This window comes from Pyxicephalus adspersus, chromosome 1 (genome assembly GCF_032062135.1).
Source record: "Pyxicephalus adspersus chromosome 1, UCB_Pads_2.0, whole genome shotgun sequence".
NCBI lineage: Eukaryota > Metazoa > Chordata > Amphibia > Anura > Pyxicephalidae > Pyxicephalus > Pyxicephalus adspersus.
In genome coordinates, this window is record NC_092858.1 from 111,276,464 (window position 1) to 111,299,798 (window position 23,335).

Sequence of the window (23,335 nt, forward strand, 5' to 3'; positions counted from 1 at the left end):
GCTCAATTGGGTTCAAATCAGGTGACTGACTTGACCATTCAAGAATATTCCACTTCTTTGCTTTAATAAACTCCTGGGTTGCTTTGGCTGTATGTTTTGGGTCATTGTCCATCTGTATTATGAAACGCCTCCCAATCAATTTGACCGCATTTAGCTGAATTTGAGCAGACAGTATGTCTCTAAACACCTCAGAATTTATTCGGCTGCTTCTGTCCTGTCACATCATCCATAAACACTGGTGGCCCAGTGCCACTGGCAGCCATGCACGCCCAAGCCATCACACTGCCTCCGCCATGTTTTACAGATGATGTGGTATGGTTTGGATCATGAGCTGTTCCACGCCTTCTCCATACTTTTTTCTTGCCATCATTCTGTTAAAGGTCGATAAAAACTTTAGTTCCTCACATTTTTATGCAATCTTTATGTTCAACCCCCTAAATTAAAGCTGAGAGCCTGCAGTTCAATTGCATCTGAGTTTTCATTTAAAATGAATTGTGGTAATGTACAGAATCAAAGTTAGAAAAAAAGTGGTCTCTGTCCAAATATTTATGGATCTAACTGTACATTCTTTGCATTATCTGTGGTGAAATGCACAAGAAGAAAATCCAGCATGTCTAATATAGACAAAAGAATATAGGGAAACTTCATCACTTCCAGTAAAACTGCAGCAGGGAAAACATGGAGTAGAATATCAGGAAGAGATCAAGAGAAAGGAGGATCACCCCCTATAATTTTTTATTTCCTGTAGGGTGCCCCCTAAGGAGGTCTGTGCTTGATGTACAACCTGATACAGTTGAGTGTAGTTGGTTTCAAAGCTAGAGGCTATACAGGAGGGGTCATATGGTATTACCCCGCGGTCGTCTTTTATGGCCATGGGAGAGGCATTGACCTGTGCATCTCTAAGTTTGCGTGCCAATAGTGTTGTCGTTATCTGCATGTACAGGATCGGTGCTATACGATCGTTCGCAGATATCGTGCAGGATCGTTCGTCGTTCGTTTACCAACGATAATTATTGGAAGTGTGTACGTAGCTTAATAAGGAAGCGCTGTACTTTAAGGTTCATGACGTGAGCCAGGCAAGGTACGTGTGCGACTTTCCCACAACGCAGGGCTGCCAGCGGATTGGCCCCATTGTCACACACGACCTTGCCTGGCTGAAGTCTGTTGGGAGTTAGCCATATGTCCTCCTGCTCCCACAAGGCGCTTAGAATGGCTGCACCCCTGTGGCAGAGGGAACGCAGGCTTCACAACCTCAGGACTGCGTGGCAACGTAGGAATTGTGCACCAAAATAGCAAACTGCATGATCTTGCTGGCGGTAAACAGATGCTGCCGAATAGGAGGTGCTGGGTCTCCACTGCAAAGTGTCCCTGGAAGAATAGTTTAAGGCACAAGAGTCAAAGAAGAAGGTGGAGGTTGAGGAGGAAATTGCATGGCGATGTGCTGTGGGCGGAGGTAGCTTTGCAGGCCTTGCTGCAGCTGCATCTTCCCCTGTTGCCACCAAAGATACCCAGTAAGCTGTATAGGAAATATATCTTCCCACTCCATGCTTGCTCCAGCCACCAATGCAAAGCAGGAACACATTTTTGTGCAAAATACTGTCGCTTAGGCATAACGTACTGTGGGTTCCTGCAGAGAAATGCGTAACGGAACACATTGGAGTCCACCAGCCGGTATGGGAGGAGCTCTGATGCTATCAGCTGTGCGATTGCCGCATTGATTAGCTTTGTTTTGGGGTCATTTGGGACATATTTCCTCTTGCGCTCCAGCATCTGGGGGATGGAAGGTTGGATGCTGCTAATGCTAACCACAGAAAGATTGGACGGTGTGGTAGAAGTTGTGGGGGATGGCAATGATCCCTGGTCTTGACTGCTAGGAATGTGACAAACAGCAGCTGATCTGCGTTGAAGCTCCTGCTCACCGCTGGTGGAGCCTGAAAAAAGGTAATGCTCGGCTACATGCCCCACTCAAATTGATGGCAGCAGCACGGGTAATTTTGGTGGCAGAAGGAGGAAAGGCAGCAGAGGAAGATCGAGCAGTTTGAGCTTGCTTCTTGGGCGGAAGTGGTCGCACAGAGCTCTGTGCTTTCACCAGGTGTTTCCGCCAGGTTACCGTGTGGTGGCTTTTTAAATGGGTGCTCATGCAACTTGTTCCAAGAGTAACACAGCCATACACACTGTCTCAGGGCCTGCCGCTTCCTCCTCATGCTATTACTGCTGCTGCCTGCCCACTGCCCAGTACCCAGCTCTAGATGCCAGACTAGACTCAGGCTCAACAGGGTCTTCTTTCCCCGCTGATTCTGCTAAGCCCATTCCCCTTCATGTGGTTTCGCTACATAGTTGGTACGGATTGGAATCTCATTCATGATCCATTCATGTCTCCAATAGCTACAGCTTCGACACTGTCCATATGGGTGATGGCCTGCTGCTGCCATTTGTAACGTATACCAGAGCTGTGTAGCTGGCTAATTTTTGGACTGAAAGCCCGCCCTCAGAGACCTCTGACTGTACTCTGAAGCCTGTGTATGGCTTGTAACGGAGCGGTGAAACCTGGTGGCTAATTTTTGGACCAGAGGAACCCCCTCATGTCCCTCTCTGGCTGTACTCTGAGACCGTGTAAAATCCGGTATGTTCCCTTGGCCGCCCCATAAAATGGCCGTGCCAGCAACAGAAAATGACTTCTTTATTTTATTTTTACTTGTACAGTGTTGTGCAGAGATGGGAGAGTCTTGACATGTCTTTTTAAATGTTTTTTTAGGCTGTAGAAGCTCTCCACCAACCCGAATAACAACCCAAATTTTTCACCCATTGACTTTAATGGAGTTCGAATTCGACGTTCGACCACTCGAATAATTATGCATTTTTCGGCCGATTAGCGGTCGAATCGAATAGCGACTTATTCGACCAACACTACTACCTGCTACAAGGAAAGCTAGATAAAGCAATGGCTAAAATTACTGAGAACATTAAACAAGATTTCCAGGCTATGGGTTAACATTTTGAGGGTGATTGAAAAGAATGTGAACAAAACCACTCCAGTTACTCCGAATTCCTCTTCCCATAGTACACTTAAAACTCAACTGGAATCATCACAAAGCAAAATAGAGGACTTGGAGAATAGGTCCTTGCTGGCTGCCTTCTACATCAGAAATCTTGCTAAATCTGTACAGGATTATTATTATTATTACACAGTATTTATATAGCGCCATCATATTATGCAGCACTGTACAAAGTCCATAGTCATGTCACTAACAAAGTTTCTCCCTCAAAGGAGCTCACAATCTACTGTCCCTACCATAGTCATTAGTCATAACATGTCATTAATATAAACAAGATAAGTGTCCTGGCCGAGATTCGAACCTGGGACCAAGTGCTGCAAAGGCCAGAGAGCGAACCCCTGAGCCACTGTGCTGCCACAGCAGATGACTCTCCTAAGGCATGGTAATAGTTAAAAAGCCTTCCAAACCAAAGGAGCAAGATTTTATTTTTGTGGAAAATGTCAGGTATACCTTTCTATGCGTAACCAAGAGGATTGCTGTGGATGGGATCTTCTTCCTGACATGCAATTTAATTTACCATAATGCTTTCTTGACAACACTTGTAGTGGATTGGGTACATGTACACTGTATTTAAGAAACATTGTAAATGAAAAATCTTCCTTTTTTTTTTTTTTCAATTAAATTTAGCTGCACTGAGGTCTGCTACAATCCTATTCCATTGTTTATACCTGTGTTTAGTCCGGCACATTTTCTTTCAGCTCCTCCTAAAGGGGAATGCTGTGTTGTCACTCATTGAAAACTACTATTTGGCTCTCATTCAGCTGTTGCTTGCTGGGCCACTGCCCTTCTTGATGCGTTTCACCACTTGGTGAATCTTCCCTAGAAGGGCATATGTTGTGAAACCCTAGACAAGAACTCTTGACATGACAAACTCCAAACAAGCAAAGTTGGAGTGGAGTACACAAGGCCAAGTCCTTCCTTTTTGTATTTCCTGTTCAGATATTTGTGTTTTCTTGCTTGAATGAAAATGAAGACCCGCTAAACATAACTTAGAATCATTATGCACTCTGAATATTAGTCTGCAGTGCAAATTGACTGCTTGGGATTTTTTTTTTCTTTTCTTTAACCCCCTAAGGGGTGTTCCCAAATGTGACTCGGGGCCGGAAAAATTGCAAAAAGCGGTAATCCCGAGTCATACTCGGGGTACCTTTGGGGGTCCCCCTTACCTGATCCCCGCGGTCCAGCGGCGATCGCAGGATCCCGCTGCGATGGCGGGGCACTTCTCCGTCGGGGGGTATAATAAATAAATATAATTATCATACCTGGGAGTTAATCCTAAGAATTACAAGCCCACAATATAAACAAAAATTTCTATGCAAAAAAAATAGGATCACTTTTTGCATCAAAAAATTACAGAATTAGAACGCTAGGGGGGTTAAATCTGCTTCTTTATAATAAGTTTGTTGTTTGTAGAATATTTACTGCTTAGTATCTGTTACACGTCTTCAGCATACTTTTTTATATTTAAACAGGTGAAGATAAAGATTACATCAGTTGGCTAGCACATTCCACTGACCCTGAAGCCCCTTCAGATGGTTGTGTTTTGGGATACAAAGAACGTTATCTTCGCTTACGCAAATCTTCAGTTTGCCAGAATGGACGGGATTATTTAGTGAGCAGTCAGCCTGAGTCCTGCGTTTGTACACTGGATGACTACATGTGGTAATATTGCATGTGCCTAAATACTACCATTGACTTATTTTCTATCATCGAAGTTATTTCCACATGTTTACAATACATTGTGTAACCTTTCATATTTTGATTACAGTGACTTTGGATATTTCCGTAAGGAAAATGAATCAACATGTGAGGAGCAGCCAGAATTCCAGGGACATGAACTAGAACTCTGTATATATGGGGAAGAAGAAAAACTAAAGACAAATGGGTAAGCTTTAGAACTTTTTATTTTTAACTCAACTTTTTTTTTTTTAAACTAAAAAAAAAAAATCTTGCATCAAATAAATACAATATAAAATAGAGCAAAGGCAGAGATGGGCTGGAGAAAACATGAACAAGAAGGCTCTTTTTAGGCACCCAGTTGTGTATGTTTAAAAAGTTAAAATTTTATTAACAATCTCAAAACAAAATCAGTACAAATGTGATTTTTGCTTATTCATATAAAAGCACATTTGGTAATAAAGGGTCCTATTTGGTAATAAAGTTTAATGACGCGTTTCACCTAGAGAAGGCTTCCTCAATGGACTTTGAAACTTGAATACTTTAAATACTGGGACTATGGAAAATAATATAACATCATATTAGGAAAATATACTAGGTAAATATAACTAAATAGTTTCAGATTGTGTAAATCAACAGAATAGTAAAAATCATACATTAGACAAGGAGATATACTCCACTGGTGTAGAAATGGTTTCCAAGGATAGAAATAAGAAAGCTCGGGGTAAGTAAAATTAATCAGGGTTAATGAAATTATTCAATTCAGTTCAGATAATTGAACGTCAAAATACATTGGTAACCAATATATTAATATTTGGTACTGTTTATTGATACACAAATATTTACATTACCACCTCTGAGATTACAATAAAGTTGATAGGAGAAACCTAGCTGATGTAGTAAAAGCTGTGTAGACAGGCTGTTCTAGATGTTAATCAGTTTATATCTGCTTAAAATAGAGTAATTAATATTAGAAATGTTCCTAAATGAAATTGTGGATTTTAACAGAGGATACACTAAAAACTTACATCTACTTGGGTTGTGTAGAGCATAAGTGTAGAAGTATTCAATATCCAAAGATACATGGGTCTCAAAGTATATTATGTTGTGAATGAAAATTATTCAAATTTTGTTGCCCAGAAGCTATTTAATAAAGAAAAGAAATGATTTTGCTTTTATATGAATAATTTGTGATGAAATGCAGGCATAAAGTGTCGACCTCTTTATAGATTTAGAGTCCTGTCTGGTTAATGTTGCTGTGGAACTCTTCCAAACTCATACTATTTAGGCTAGTACTTGTGACCTAAATGTAAAGTGCCATTCTAGATGAAGTAAAAGAAAAACTGGGAAATAATTTAAAGAAAATAATAATAGTAATTGGTTCATTCAGGTAAAGAAATAAGTATATCGATTAGAAAGGATATATAAATATATGGGTATTATAAATAAATAGTGAAAGATACTCACTTGGGTATATGTGAAGGTTTGGTATTCACTGCGTGAAATGCACTTTAGAAGGAGGTCCAAGAACTACTATTTTAACGTTAGAAGAATATGAAAAAAGTCAGTGGGTCAATGTGAATAAGTGACCATGAAAATAGGTTTCGGGATTAAAGACAATCAAAATGTACTTTATTCCTTGGTTAGTAAACGCGCAGCCTGTCAACAGTCACTCATAGAGGTGGTACTGTGTACAGGAGGCCTTTAAAGCCAAGAGACAGTTACTTAATATATAGGTAAAAGCGCATGCAAGAAGACCACCCCCACTTGAGCAGTGGTTCGATTGAAGCTGACATGACAGGGCTAATTCCCCCCTCTTGTAGTGATGCAAGTGTGATTAGATTTCAAAGACGTCAATTCTACGTCACTTCCGCCTGATTTTTAACACTGATTTCATGTTACTTCCGCCGGAAGTATACTAAAACAAATATAAGAGCATACGGATTTGCAAAGCACATTGAGGGGAGGGACGTACTTCTTCCAGTGGAGGTATAGGAAAAAAAGGGATTAACTCCTGTAGGAGCTTACCCGGCAGAGAAACTCTCCATCGCCGGGTTCTGGGCACCTAGAATAAAAATAGATGTCCAAAGGAGTGATGAGTACACCAATAGGCACCTATCAAAGAACGGCACCTTGGTGTTAATGGCGTCCGAAAACCGGGCACCTCCCGTTCCTCGTAGCTTGTTTAGGGAAAAAACAAGAAGAATGGAATTACAGAGGTTATTATAAGGTGTCAGTTTCTCATATTTTATTCATTTATTAATTATGATGTATCCCTAGTGAAAAGATAGTAAGGATGAAAAATATAGATTTAATGAGTAGCGGGATTAGTAATGAGGTCGCCTAGGAATATCAGAGGTTGCAATGACATATTAAGGAACAAATAAAGCCCAATTCTTATGATTGGGGGAAACCATTTTCCTATTAACAAAGGTAATAGTCATTTAACAATCACATAAATTGAAAACTATCTAAAGGTCCATAGGACAAAAACATGAACAACCAAAAAAGCTAATATTTATATTGCATGTACATATATGTAAGAAACCTTTTATATTTTCAATAAGTATCAAAATCACAGAATTTAAGATAATATATTCTAGTCTAGCATGAATACCAGTCTGTTCAATGATTGAAAGATACATGACGTTGCAACAAATAATATCTAATTCAGCAACTATAACGAATGTTATCACATCCGATGACTGTAACAAATCTATCACATATTAATACGTACAAAAAAAGTACTACGTAAATACAGTAATATAATGCAATGGTATGTTAATAAATAAATTTGAATGGAAAAGTATGAGGGTGATTTTACTTATTTGGAAATTGTAAGAAGGAGGATATAATTAAATACAATTGGTTGGGTCTGCATTTTTGGGCTCATTGGTTTAACTCAATTATGATAGGAATTCCTAGGAAGCAGTCTTTCAGGGAGGCTGCTTCGCTTTATATGATATTGGGTTGATGATTGAGGATTTCAGCACCCACCTGGCAGTTTTCGGGTGGTTACTAAAGAGTTTAGTCACAATACAGGGGCTGCCACCCACCTACCATTTCTTCCCACCCGTCTTAAAAAAAATTTATGGGTTGAGCACTGGCGAGGTTATGGGTGATGATTGTGAGGAAAAAGATTGTACACCTATAAGGTAAAATATAGGGCATATATTAATTGAATATTTATAAGGTAAAATATAGAGAATTGGTACAAGCCTATTTCTGGTCATGTGTTTAATGAATTTTACAGTGAATACTATACTGTTATCAATTCAGCCTTTCAAACGGGAGTCATTGACTCCAAAATGAAAGATTACCTGACTAATAAGTACGCAACTACCTTGACATTCTACTCACTACTCAAAGTACATAAAATAATAAAGTAATAAAAATGTGTGTGAATCCACATTTGGGAGAGTGGGAAATGAAGATAAATACTTTTCCTTCTATACACCATATCCCTGTAATGCAGAATATTTTAAAGAAAAGAAAAAGGAAACCTTTTTCCCAAAGCAATGGGACTTTTTGGGTGTATATAAACAATTACACAACTCCCATTTAACAATAAAATCTTCTATACATTTTTATTTCTACTATTACATAATTAAAAACATAGCACACTTGTAAAAAACATTGTCTCTTTCTGGAGTAAAGTCATTAGATGTTCACTTTTTTTTACACGTTAACTGTCTTTGACAATCTCTTTACATCTTAGAACAAAAACAGTAAAATACATAAGTTCAAGCATATTAGTCATCTGCAGATTCCCATGGTGGCAGATTCCCATGGTACACCGCCAATAACTATAGACCATTCAGAGTATACATAGTAGGTTAGGTTGAAAAAAGTTCAACCACTAGGGAAATAAACATATCCCAGATATAAAACCCTATAAGACATAGTTAGTCCAGATGAAGGCAAAAAACCCCTGGTACAATTTGTTTCAACAGGGGGAAAAAAATCCTTCCTGATTCCATGAGGCAATAGGATGTTCCCTGGATCAACAGTCACTGTTATTTTTACTTTAAAGCTTTAATACCCAGTTATATTTTGTGCTTCTAGAAAAACATTCAGCTTTTTCTTAAAGCAATCTATAGTAGTTGCTGAAACTACTTCCTGAAGGAGCTGATTCCACATTTACGCACCTTACAGTGAAGAATCCCTTTCTTTCCTGGAGATTAAACTTATTTTCCTTCAGACGCAAAGAGTGCCTTTATTGATTTATTGTCCTTTTATTAATTTAGTTGTCCTGCACTCTCTCTTCTATTCAACAATGTCCTTTTTGTGAACTGGTGGCCAAAACTGGACTGCATATTCCAGATGTGGTCTGACCAATGCTTTGTACAGGGGCAGGATAATGTCTCCATCTCTGCAGTCTTTTCCTCTTTTAATACAAGAAAGTACTTTACTAGCTTTAGATATTGCAGCTTGGCATTGCATGCTGTTATTAAGTCTATGATCTACCAGAACCCCCAGATCCTTTTCCATTTCTGACTCCCCCAAATGTATTCCCCCTAGACAGTATGAAGCATGCATGTTGTTGGCTCCCAATTGCATAGTTTTACATTTATCTATATTACATGTCATTTGCCACTTTGCTGCCCAATCAAACAGTACACCCTGGTCAGCTTGTAGATTATAAACATCCTGTATGGACCTAATTCCATTTAATAGTTTGGCGTCATCTGCAAACACAGAAATGGTACTTTTAATCCCAAACTCTATATCATTTATAAAAATTTTAAACAGTAAAGGTCCCAACACTGAACCCTGGGGTACACCGCCAATAACCATAGACCATTCAGAGTATGAATCAATTAATTACAACACTCTGGATGTGATCTTTAAGCCAGTTTTCTATCCATGTACAGATTGGCATTTCTAAACCTATCGACCCTAACTTGCATATTACCTGTCTGTGGGGTAAAGTGTCAAATGCTTTAGCAAAGTCCAAGTACTAAACTATATCAACTGCTATTCCACTGTCTACCGGTTTACTTCCTCATAAAAAGAGAGTAAATTTGTTTGACAACTTCTGTTTTTCTTGAAGCAATGCCGACTATCACTTATAATAATATTTTCTAGCGGAAACTCCTCTGTGGTTCTTTAGCAAACTCTCTAGGACCTTTAATCAAATAATTATTTGTCTATTTCCAAGATATTAATTGTCTCTTACAAATCACATAAACTTCATACTTATTTTATGTAATATACATAATGAATCTATTTTTGAATGCAAGGCATTAATCAATTTTATATTGCATTAACTAAAACCTACTTTCATTTTATAAGGGAGAAATCCTTCTCCCCAATCAAGTTTGAATTGCATGGAAAAGAAGTGAAACATGAACTTTTCTGTTGTTTAAATATCCACTAACAGGGTCCTGCAGACAGCTCTCATAGTGCTGCTACCTGCACGTTCTGTTTCCGTTTTATGGCTCCCGTCCTGTGTCTCACATCTTGTGCGAACACGCCCTGTTGTCAGTTTCCTGAATATGTATCAGGAAGCATATAGGACACTGCAGCCCCTCTCAGCTGGGAGGATTTTTTAAACCTCCAGCTGAGAGTCCTCCTGCTATCAGCAATCTGACCGGAAATAGAATCCCCATCTTCCGTGTCACCACAGAGATTTATTTTGCCCAGCTCATGGAGGCACCAATCGGGCATTTCCTGGGTTGAGCAACCAGTGATAACCTGACATGCACACCTTAATATAGGGTTGCATAAACTGCAGGAGAAGCAAAAGAAGCAAGGAAATTCTCCAGGCTGATATATATTCAGCCATCATCTTTGGATTTTCTATCACTGAAAAGATTATACTAACATATTGATTGTTGTTCTTATCATTCATCAACTGTTCTTTCTTTGTCATCAATGAATTCTATTTAAATAATTTAGGTTAATTTTTATTAGTTTTTTTATTTATGTATACTACTAGCATTTTTGAGTGTGGGTTTAACAATCTGATATAGAACTTTTTCCAACTATTGCTCTCCATCTCCCCCTACAGGAAGCACTTGAAATTTATCATTTCGTTTAATTCAGGAAAATGCATTGCCTTGTATGAATTGTAGATCTACCTACTTTCTCCCTGTGTTAACAGTTTGTCTGTATTACCTCCTCTTATATCCCTCTTCACCCTTTCTAAGACCAAAAACTTTACTTCTTCCTCATCAAAATTATGCTTCAAACTCATATGGTGACTTAAGGATGTAGATATTTTTCCATTCTTGATGTTATACACATGTTCATATATCCTTTTTTTTTAAACTTACGCTTTGTTTTTCCTACATAGTAACCGTTACTACTACATACTGCCATATATACTACTCCTTCAGTATTGCATGTTACTAAATCACATCCATATAAGTCTACTCCACTTAACTTAAACCTTAAATCACCTGGTTCATAAATCCACTTGTACTCCCTACATTTACCACATTTAACTGTTCCTTTTTGTATTTTTTTCATTTCTCACTTCTCCAAAATGGCTTTTCACCAATATATCCTTTAAGGGTTGAGCTCTACAATATGTAATTGTTGGTGTTTTACCTATGCATTCCCTCCTATTTGAATCTTCTAATAGGATTGGACAATACTTTCTATAGATCTTTTTAATACTTGCATGATCCCCTGTAAATTTAGTGATGATTCTTGTGACCAATGTTTCTTGTTTTGTTTTTTTACAAAAAATCATGTTCTCTTTCCATCTTTTTTACTTTCTGGTAAGATCTTTTCAATAATCTGTGACTATACCCCTCTATTTTTAAAATCCTTTGGACTGCGCTTTTAGAAATCTTCCACGTTTTTTTACAATTTCTCCTAATTCTCATGTACTCAGAATAGGGTATACTTTCTTTTTATTCTTTGGGATGCGCACTGTTGGCCGATATAGTATTACTGGCTGTTTCCTTCCTATAAACTTCAGCAGTTATTGTACTAGTGTTTGTTAATGTTAGTTCCAAATCCAAAAAAGGAATACTTGAAAAAACTAAAGTTCAAACTTCAGTGAAATTTAGGTTGAAAGTATTTTATTTTAATTTAGCCGTAAATATATTTATTAGTTTTTCATCGCCAGTCCAGATGACAAGGACGATGTCAATATACCTTCGCCATAATATTATATGGCCATGGTATACTGGCCTCATCACTGAGGATTTCTCTTTCCTATCCCCCCAGGTACAGGTTTGCATACGTTGGGGCACATTTTGTCCCCATCGCCACTTCCTGTACCTGGAGGTAGAGCTTGTGATTAAAAATGAAGATATTTCTCATTGAGATGTATTTTGAAAGCTTAATACGAAATTCATTTTGCTGCCATGTATTTGTCTTGTTCCTCCAGGAAGGTTTTTATGACTTCCAAGCCTCTTTCATGAGGGGATGCAGAGATACAGACCTTCTTCATCTATTGCGACCGACATTGTATTTGGTGGAATTTTAATATCTTCTATTATTTTAGAACATCTAAAGTGTCCTTTAAATATGATATATGATGGTAAACTATATACATGATTACGCAGATAATTATCAATTAGCTCATTCGCCTTCTCAGATATACATCCTATTCCAGATACTATAGGTCTCCCTGGCAGGTTTTTTCTGTTTCTGAATTTTCGTAAGGCTGTAAAAAGTTGAAAGCCTTGGGAGGTTTATATTTAAAAAATTTTAAACCTTTTGGTTAATTTTTTTTAGATTTATAGGCCTTTAAAATAATTTAATGGTACTGGATTTCATTAATTTCTTAATACCATTGATGGTTTCCCAAGATATTTTTACACATGATTTTATATTCTATATTTATTATTATTAATATTATTAATAAACAGGATTTATATAGCGCCAACACATTACGCAGTGCTGTAAATTAAATAGGGGTTGCAAATGACCAACAACAGTGATACAGGAGGAGAGGACCCCGAAGACCTTACAATCTAGTAGGTGGGGGAATTTACACACAATAGGATGGGAGATAAGTGATTCTAAGGTGAAATGGAAGCCAGTGTAGAGATCTGTGAAGAGGTGCGGTGGGAAGGATGGATGAGTCTGGCTGCAGCATTCATATTAGATTGTAGAGGAGAGTCGGGTTAGTGGAATACCAGAGAGGAGGATGTTACAGTACACCAGACGAGAGATAAGAGCATGTACAAGGAGTTAGGTGGTCCCAGGGGATAGGTAGGGGGGGGATTTTGGAGATGTTGTGTAGATGAAATTGACGGGACCAGGAAATGGATAGGGGGGGTAAATGAGAGGGCAGAGTGAAAGGTGACACCAAGACAAGGTGCCTGAGGGGAGGGACGAATAACAGTGTTGTTAACAGTTAGAAATATGTCAGGGGGAGATTTGGAATTTGAGGGGGGGGGATGATGATGAGTTCTGTTTTATCCTGGTTGAGCCTCAAAAATCGGTCAGACATCCATGATATGGCTGACGAGCAGCATGAGACCTTATCCAGGACTGAAGGAGACAGGTCAGGGGTGGACAGATAGATTTGAGTGTCATCAGCATACAGATGGTACTGTAAGCCAAAGGAGGATATGAGACTACCGAGAGAGAAAGTGTACAGAGAAAAGAGAACTGGTCCAAGGACTGACCCTTGGGGAACACCAAAAGGGAGGAGAGTGGGTGAGGAGGAATTACCATTGAAAGAAACTTGAAAGGAGCGGTCAGACAGATAGGAAGCAAACCAAGAGAGCAGTGTCACTGATACCAATGGAGCGCATGATTTGTATTAGAAGGGGTTGATCAACAGTGTCAAAAGCAGAGAAAAGATCAAGGAGAAGGAGGAGGGAAAAGTTGACTTGAGATCTTGCTCTGATGAGGTAATTGGCCACTTTAGTAAGGGCTGTTTCAGTGGAATGGGCAGCTCTAAAACCAGACTGGGGAGGGTCAAGGAGAGAGTTGGTGCTCTAGATCAGAGGCCAGGGTGGAGGAATGGGCACGGAGTAGATCAGAGGGAATTGGGTCAAGCGGACAGGTAGTAGCTGGAGATGATGAGAGAAGAGACTTTGTCCACAGTAACAGGGCTGAGTGAGGCCAGTGATGATTTACAGGTGAAAGGGGTAGGTATGGTTGGAGTGGCTCGGTGAGCAGAGACATCATGTTTGATTTTGTTTATTTTATCTCTAAAGTAGGAGGCTATGTCTTGGGCAGAGTAGGTTGTTGTGGGGGGAGCCAGTGTGGGGTTTCGGAAGGATTCAATTGTTGAGTAGAGGTTGCGTGGGTTTGAAGCTTGAGAGGAAGTGACAGCGGAAAAATAATTTTGCTTGGTGACAGTGAGCTCAGTGTTAAATATTTGTAGCTTGGCTTTGTAGTCCATAAAGTCAACACTGAGGATAGATTTTCTCCACTTGAGCTCAGCTGCACAAACAGTCTTTTGTAGCTGTTTGGTGTGATTGTTGTGCTAGGGTCGGGGGTTGGCAGGGTGGGGGTACCAGAAGGTGGCAGGGGCAACTTTATCCAAAACCAAGGAAAGAGAGTGGTTTACCAGGGTGGCAGCTTCATCTGGGGAGGTGATTTTGAAGAGAGCGGGGGTTAGGGACGCAAGGCAATTTGAGAAAAGGTGGTCGAGGTTACGGATATCTCTCTGCCATTACCAGGTCTGAAGTGTGGTAAAGGGGGGCAGGAGTTCGGTAGGTTGAAGGTGATAAGGTTGTGATCAGGAAGGGGAAATTGTGAGTTGACAAGGGGGTGAGGTTGCAGAGTTTGGAAAATACCAGGTCTAAAGTATGTCCGGCTTTATGTGTGAGGCCATTGATGTGGTAATGGAGAGCAGTTTGGCTGAAGAGGGAAGGTTGGGCTCATCCATTGCAACATTAAAGTCAACAAGGATGAGGGTGGGCCGGTCATGGGAAAGAATGTGTGGGAGCAACGTTATTCAAAAATTGTGATACTGGGCCAGGAGGGCGGTAGACAACAGCAACAGTCAGGGGTAAGAGGCTAAAGAGACCGACAGAGTGGACTTCAAAAGAGGTGAAAATGAGAGAGGGTGGGGTAGGAAGGACTCTGTATGTACTGCTAGGTGAGAGAATGAGACCCACCCCACGCCCTACTTTGTTGCCAGGTCTAGGGGTATGTGTAAAATGCAGGCTTCTATAGGGGAGAACAGCAGCAGTCATAGGAGGAAAGCCAAGTTTAAGTGAGAGCCAGAAAGTTCAGAGATTTAGAAGGGAGAAAGTTGAGTATGGAGGTTAATTTATTGCCAACAGATCGGACATTCCATAGACTGCCAGGGAGAGGGGGTAAGAACATATGGGTAGGGTGAATCGGGATGAGGTTAGGAGAAGGGAGTGTCTTGCTGAGAGTATATGGAAGGGGGAGGCTGTGTGAGGGACCAGGGTTGGGTGAGATGTCACCAGAAAGTATCAGTAGAGAAAAAAGATGCTGGAGCACAGAGAAATCAGGAGAGTGAAGGAGCAGAGAGACAATGAGTTATCAGATTGGAGAGGACAGGAAGTAGTGCCAACAAAGAGAGCTGAGTGAATAATAAATTTTTACAGATAAATGCGAACCATATGCGTACATTAAACAGTGTGGCAAAATTAAGTCCAAGAGAAGCAGTCCAATAATATGGGTTAAAGTGAGGCTTCTAAACTTGCTGAGTTCCAGGAGTGGGATATGATAATTCAGTCAAAGAGATGGTTTGATGAAATACCAGTTAAGAATGACAGCAGCAGAGGATGTTTTGGAGTCCAGGTGTTTAAATCAGTCCAAAGGCAGGTGATGGGAACGGCAGAATAAAATAGTATGTCCCAGTCTGTTCCAATTCCTATGTCAATTGCCTTGAATAATTCCCATTGCGCTTAAGATTTGGGCACATGACCAGGGTCCCAACGTGACCTTGCCTGTTTAAATAAAAGTGCCTTGGACCCTGATTATAGATGCCAACCTGGTGTCCAGCAACCTATTAAAGCCCATTGTTGTCCCCAGAAATTTTTTTTCAGCCGGGTGGTAAAAAAGGGGGTGTGGCAAAACACGGCAAATTTAGTGCTCCCAGTTGTTTATGCCATGGGTAATCAGTAACCTCTTATTGTTTCAGTATTCTACCTTCTCCCAATGATTTGTTACAACTTTGTAATGCCTGCCTTGTTAGTATATCCAATTTTTCTGTTCTATGTATTTTGCCACAACTGTCCTATGCCGTGTATTGTGACCCAACTTACTAGTGTTCTAAGTTTTAAGATTGTATTCCTCTGTAGTAGTGTAATAGTATAATGAATGTGGCGTAACAAGTTAGGCTTAGCTCTTATTAGCAGCAAAAAACATTTACCTCCTCTGAGTGACTTCTGGCAACTGCTAGGCACCTAGGATTGGTAAAAGGCCGTAAGTGCTAGGCCTCTAGGATTGATCACAGGTGGTAAGTTACCAAGGATTGATAACAAGGCGGTAAGTGCTGGGCTTTTTCAGAGCTAGAAATTTTTTAGGCAGCAGTGGTTTCTGGCATGAGGAATGGACAAATGTAACCTTACTTAATTCAGCCTAACTTCAGATGTGCTCCTGTGTCTATATTTAGTTAAAGTGAACTTTTGTGAAAACCTTTTTTTTCCCCATTTGATTCTTTTACAAAATTAGCCCAGCAGACCCATGCTGGCTCAGCTTCTACCTTTTTCTCTGATGCTCACTTGTACGTCTAGTTTGCCATGCACTGTGCATGCATGAGATTGAACACTTTTTTTTTTTTTTTTTTACATTTTTTTTACAGCACACAAGGAGCAGTGCAGAGCCTCTTGTGTCAAATATTCCAGGAGGCTGCTGATTTCCCCTTTGGTCTTTACTGAAATGGAAGTGAAGACTGAAGGGGAGAGGTCCTCTCCACAAAAGCGTATAAACAAAAAAAGCACATTTTTCCATTCCATAACTGGGAATGTCACTCTTTAATATAATGTTAAAGATGTGGAGATTAATAGCATCATGCATGTGATATCAGGTGGAGACAAGACAGACCGTGACCCCCCTCTTATCACTGTCCATAGTCTATTAAAAAACACTGTCTGAAGTTTATCCGCAGTGTGTTATGCCATCAGCAGCGCAGTGTGATAGCAATGTGAGTGTAAAAGCTACTTGTCATATTCTGCAACCTAACAACTTGCTGTGTTCAAACCTTCATATCTCCTAAACCGTTGGTTGTATTAACTGAAACTGTAGGTGCAAGTGGGGAACACTTGTGGCTAAACCTTTTTAAAATGTAATTAGTATGGCATTATGAGAACATAAATCTGTACCTAGCAAAGTTTGCTGACTGCTGTGTTACACATATCTTGCTGCCTGCTCTGTTACACATATCTTGCTGCATCTTAACATCAAACCCCAATTTCTCCAGAATTAAGAGGTGCAGGAAAACAAAAATATAGGTGGAAGTGGGAGACATCTGTGGCTATCACCTTTCATCACCATGGCATCATTAACATTAAAAAAAAAAAAAACTGTCCATCAAAATGCACTTCCTTGTTACACATGACTGTAACCTTACAGTGCCTCAACCTCAATAAAATTTAGTGGGCAGAGTTCATTTTCCAATGATGCCATAGTGATGAAGTTTTAGGGGATGGTTTCCTACACCTCCCCATTTCCCAATTGAAGTTCAGAATGTTAGTTAAGTGGACAGGAATGTGTAACAGGGCAAGGAAGCCCATTTTAATGGGCAGAGTGTTTTATGTTCTAATGATGCTGTAGTAATGAGATTGTAAGAGCAGCGGCAGGGCAACCGGCTAAAACCCTTTGGGTAGAACTATGAAGCCTTTCTAATGAGGACAGGTGTGCACTGCAGAGCCCTGAGCTGCAGAGCTGAGTAGATGATAGTGACCATTATTACCACATTTACCCCTTTGTCTGCTGGCTTTCTTATTATATTGGGATATCCAGTAGTTCCTTTATAGCTTTTCTTTGATGTTTATTTAAATTATCTAACTTTCCTTTTCTGTTTTCCATTTGGTCAATTCCTAAAGTTACTGCTTTCAAAAAAGCCTATAAGTTTGAGCTTCTCTGTTAATCGGGGACGTTTTTTGAGCAAAAAAGGCCTAAATAATTTTCTAAATTGTTGTCTGGATTTTGATTGGGTGTTGGTGTTTCCATCACCCATTCATCTTCCACATCTATCACATTTTCATTTTCTTCCAATAGTTAATACAGTTATTTAAATGTCTTAAAGTCATTAATGTCAGAATTATCAAAAATTGTATTATTTTTATATGTAGATTCAGCCTGTCTTGTTTTCATAAATTCTACTTATTAGAAAAGTTTTCTTACAAATAAATGTAGATCTTTTATCAAATCAAATTTGTCACTACTTGTATTCGGGCAGAAGTTCAGGCCTAAGCCTAAAACTTCCTTTTAACTTTTTTTCGGATTCGGACTCATTTTGTGAACAAACTGATCCAAATTTGCATCTTTTGTTGTGTTTGGTGTTTTTGGAGTGCCTAAAAAAGTGTTCTTTTGTCTTTGTATGTCGTTTTCACTATTCTTCCCTTCCTCTTTTTTTATTGTGTGTGAATATATGGTGAATTCGATCTTTTCCTAGTGAAGAATTTAGTGTTGTGTGTTTTGGTGCCTTTGAGTCTCTGTCATCCTGTCATTGAATGTGAGCTTAATGAGATGTCAGAGGCCGATGAAAAGTTATCTGATTCAGTTTCATCTTCCTTTCTAAGGGTCTTTTTATTTGTATGTTTCAATATTCTTCTTTCCCTATTCTGATTATAGGCTTTACTGTTCAAACGCCTGTTTCTCTCCTGAATTTTTTTTCCTTGCCTTCAATTAGCTGTCTATTCAATTTAGTTAGGAAGGTTTTAGTGTTTTGATTTTTCAATTCAAAACTTTCTAGAGAGAATAATCTTTGGAAGAATTTAACTTCTCATGATCTTGTTCAGCTTCTGCCAATTCTTGTTTGTAATACCCTATTATTAATAGCATTAAATCCTTTGAACATTTATTTAGTTCTCCTTCCCACTCATTTTTGATTATTTGTTTTTTTTTTTAATGTTAGGAAAGATTTGTGCTCTTAAGCCTATTAGGTTAATCCCTTCAATGTATTTCATTTACAGCTCTGCTGGCTCTGGACTTGACTTGCTAATTGATTCTCACCTGTCCTTCTAGTCCCAGCCCAGCTAGCCTGTCAGTCTCCCTATATATACTGGGCTCAGACACTTATTGCCTCAGCAATAGGTGTTACTACCTACGGTTCCTGTGAGCATTCAGATTCCAGTCTTGTTTTCCTTTTTCTGACTGTGCCTGTTCCTCTGCCTGCCCTGACCCAGTCTTGTTTTCGCTTTTGAATCTGTCTGTCGATTTTGTACTTTGCATTCGGTTATCTCCAGCTGTCAGCTGCCGCCTGCACGGGTGAGTCTGGGATCCGCAACCTTGGTACTGTTCGCAGCAAAGCCCAACACTCCTTGTGAGGTGCTCTGGTGAACACCGGGCAGTACCTTAGACCTTCCGCCTCTGATATCACCTCGACTAAACGTGCTGGTAGCAGAGAGGGTCCACCTCCTGTTCAAGTGTCTTTATCGTGACGGTTTGCTGAGGCCTAGCTGAGAAAATTAAAGATATCCTGGTACACTACCCCCCACCTGAGAGCCTGGATGCTGCCATGGAGCAAGCTCTCAGAATTGACCGACGCCTCTGAGAACGTTGCCAGGGACATGCACCACATTCCCCGCTAATCTCCGTTCCAGTGGCCAAATCTTCTGAGTCTACCAGATCTTCTCCAGAGCCCATGGAGACCAATTGATCCAAACTCCCAGTATCGGAGCGTACACGTCGCCGCGTGCAACACCTGTGTCTGTACTGTGGTAGTGAGGGACATTACAGAGATCACTGTCCTCTCAGGCGCCCAAAAGCCCTGACCTAGGGAATGGCAGGGGGGGGGGATTCCCGAGGTCCATCGTTCTGCACTTCCTCTTCCAAGATTACATTTACTGTGCAGCTGTTCTTACCCGTCAGACTGTTTGACTGTTTGGGCCGAGGCTTATCTGGATATTGGAGCCGCCGTCAATTTCATGGATTGGAGTTTTGCTTCCAAGCACCGGATTCCACTGGTAGCTCTGGATAACCCTATCCATATTTCCGTGGTCAACGGTACAGTTATTCCTGAGCCCATCCGTTTCAAAACCAGGCCACTTTCTCTCCAGGTGGGGGTGCTCCATTTTGAAACTCTGGAGTTCCTAGTAATGCCCCAACTTCTTTTTGGTATGCCCTGGCTTGGCCAGCACTCTCCAGTGATAAACTGGGTTTCTGGAGACATTCTGTCCTGGAGTTCTAACTGCCTTCACAACTGCCTGCAGAGAATTGCACCCGCATGGACTGTCTGCCTGACTGAGACTGCACATCTGCCTGGTCTTCCTGACTCCTATCAAGATTTTAAGGACTTTTTCTCCAAACAAAGGACAGAGAGCCTGCCACCCCATCGTCCTTATGACTGCTCCATTGATCTCTTACCTGGTACTACACCTCCCCGTGGTCGAGTTTATCCCCTGTCCAGACCCGAAACCCAGGCCATGACAGCATATATTAAGAGAAACCTTGAAAGAGGGTTCATTCGCGAATCCACTTTACTTGTGGGCACAGGATTCTTTTTTGTTGGGTAGAAAGATGGGTCCCTGCGTCCCTGTATTGATTACAGGGGTTTGAATAAAATCACTGTCAAGAACCGATATCCATTACCCCTCATCTCGGAGCTGTTCGACCGTATTCAAGGTGCCACCGTGTTCTCTAAATTGGATCTGCCTATAAACTAATCCGAATTAAGGAAGGGGGTTAATTGCTAGGTGTGGCCTAAGGAAGCTCTCCAGGCCTTCAAGGTCTTGGAAGCAGGCTTTCACAGCGGCTCCTGTTTTGTTGCATCCCGACCCTATGAAGCCCTTTTTTCTAGAGGTTGATGCTTCCGCTGTGGGGGTGGGAGCTGTTCTCTCCACACAGGGGTCCTCGGGCAAATTACCTAAATGTGGTTTCTTCTCGAGAAAGTTTGCGCCCACAAAAAGGAATTACACTGTCGGGGAGCTGGCATTGGAGGAATGGCGTCACCTTCTAGAGGGAGCACTCTTTCCGATTACTATTTATACTGATCACAAGAACCTCTTGTACCTCCAGAGAGCCCAAAGACTTAATCCACGGCAAGCTTGCTGGGCCTTATTCTTTTCTAGGTTCGATTTTTTTTTACTTGCCTTCCACCCTGGATCTAAGAACACTAAAGCTGATGCCCTGTCTCGTTCTTTTGAAGGTATAGAGAAGGAACCTGCGCACATTATAGATCCTTCCTGAATTCTCCTGGCAGCTCCAGTATGTTTGAAGGACACTACTCCTGGGAAGCAATTTGTAAGGCAGTCCCTCCGTTCCCGTATTCTGACATGAGGGCACAATTCCAAGGTTGCTGGCCACCAAGGGCTACGAAAAACCTTTGAGTTCATCTCGCGCCAGTATTGGTGGCCAACCCTAAAGCAAGATATAAAAGATTGTATTACTTCCTGTTCCAAGTGTGCAGAAAGTAAAGTCCCTAAAAGATTACCTTCTGGTCCCCTCCTTCTGCCAGTGCTCAAATGTCCTTGGACTCATATCTCCATGGACTTCATCACTGACCTACCCTTGTCAAATGGCTGTACCGTCATTTGGGTTGTAGTAGATCGATTTTCTAAGATGGCTCATTTCATTCATTTGAAAGGACTTCCTTTAGCTTCAGTGTTGGCCAAAACTTTCCTTCAGGAAGTATTCCGCCTCCATGGTCTCCCCTCTAGTATTGTCTCAGATCAAGGGGTACCATTCACATCTCGGTTCTGGAGGGCCCCGTGTTGCCTACTGGAGATTCAGCTGGATTTCTCCTCGGCTTACCATCCGCAATCCAACCGCCAGACGGAAAGAGTCAATCAATGCCTGGAACAATTTCTTTGTTTCTATGTATCTGCCAGGCAGGATAATTGAAGTGAGTTACTCCCTTAGACCGAATTTGCTCATAATAGTCAGGTCAGTGAGTCTACAGGTTTCAGCCCTTTCTTCATGACTCTATAGGTGCAAGCCGCGGCAGAAGTCAGAGCCAGCTTCCACAAAGTCTGGGAGGATGCGCAGAAGGCATTACACAAAGCCTCTCTTCGCCACAAGAAGTGGGCTGATAAAAAGAGAACCCTTGCCCCCAGATTTGTGGCGGGAGATAAGGTCTGGTTATCCACAAAACATCTATATCTACGGGTCTCATCCTATAAACTTGCCCCCCGTTTTGGTCCTTTCCTTGTTTTATCCCAGGTCAATCAGGTGACTTACAAGTTGCGTCTGCCACCCAGTCTTCGGATTCCCAACTCCTTTCATGTGTCTCTTTTAAAACTCCTGATCCTCAACCGCTATTCCTGCAAATCCCCTCCTGCTCCTGTCTAGGTGGGCTCTGAAGAAGAATTTGAAGTCGAGTCCATGATGGACTCCAGATTGGTTCGGGGCATATTACAATATTTGGTTCATTGGAGAGGCTATGGTCCGGAGGAGCGTTCCTGGGTATCTCACACTGACCTCCATGCCCCTCTGCTGGTGAAGGACTTTCATAAGCAATTTCCCAGGAAACCGGGGGGATCTTTTTTGAGGAGGGGCCCTAAGAGGATACTGTCACAGATCAGCAGCACTGCTGATCTGGTACTTGTTGTTTTCCTGATAGTCTGATTAAGCAGCAGCTGTTCCCACCTTGCTTTAGCTGCTCTGCTGGCTCTGGACTTAGGGGTGTTGCCGAGCCCTTCTTGCTAATTGATTCTCACCTGTCCTTCTAGTGCCGTTGGCAGCAAAGCCCAACACCCCTTGCGGGGTGCTCTGGTGAACAATGGGCGGTACCTTGGACTCGGCACCTCTGATATCACCTTGGCTAAATGGGTCCACCTCCTGTTCAAGGGTCTTTATCGTAACACCAATTATCCTTATTCTAGTTCTAAGGGGTGGGGGGTGGGAGAGAAATAGAGATCAGCCTGTAACCTGAATTATTTCCACCATAATAATTTATGCAAACTCATTTAGTCCTATTTGCATATATCTATTTTGCATATATTTTTTCCCAAAAGTATATTCCTTATATGTGGCTTTTCACCACTCAAAATCAATTAGCATAGAGTGAATCTACAATTGGGAGAGAGGGAAATGAGGATAAATACTTTTCCTTCTATACACCACATCCCTGTAACACAATATTTTAAAGAAAAAGGAAATTAAATTTTTATGACTTTTCGGAAGGCTGTAAAAAGTTGGAAGCCTTGGGAGGTTTTTATTTAAAAAATTATAAATCTTTTGATTAATTATATTGGATTTATAGGCCTTTAAAATAATTTTATGGTACTCATAATATTGCTTAATCTGGATTTCATTGATTTCCTTATCCGTTGCTGGTTTCCCGAGATTTTTTTACACATGATATATTATTCTATATCCATTATTATCACATTTCCCTCTTTGTCCACTGGTTTATTATATTGGGATTATCCAGTAGTTCCTTTATAGCTTTTCTTTGATGTTTATTTAAATTATCTAACTTTCCTTTTCTGTTTTCCATTTGTTCAATTTTAAAATTACTGCTTTCAAAAAGGCCCATACGTTTGGGCTTCTCTGTAAATTAACCCCCTAAGGGGTGTTCCCGAGTGTGACTCGGGGCC

The 23,335-nt window shown here is 40.7% G+C and overlaps 1 protein-coding gene and 1 long non-coding RNA gene across 2 annotated transcripts in view; one reads left to right on the forward strand and one right to left on the reverse strand.

The window, feature by feature from the left end:
* SORT1 (sortilin 1) overlaps positions 1-23,335 on the forward strand; it is an 88,112-nt gene that overhangs the window by 42,717 nt on the left and 22,060 nt on the right. Inside the window, exons 16-17 of the mRNA XM_072410560.1 lie at positions 4,529-4,718; positions 4,825-4,941. Of these exons, the coding sequence (XP_072266661.1) occupies positions 4,529-4,718; positions 4,825-4,941 (307 nt within the window). The remainder of the gene's footprint in view (positions 1-4,528; positions 4,719-4,824; positions 4,942-23,335) is intronic.
* On the reverse strand, positions 5,073-7,617 carry LOC140322303 (uncharacterized). The gene is made up of 3 exons (XR_011919195.1): positions 6,762-7,617; positions 6,201-6,266; positions 5,073-5,289 (listed from the first exon to the last, which is right to left on the reverse strand). It is a non-coding gene; the product is annotated as an uncharacterized lncRNA (long non-coding RNA).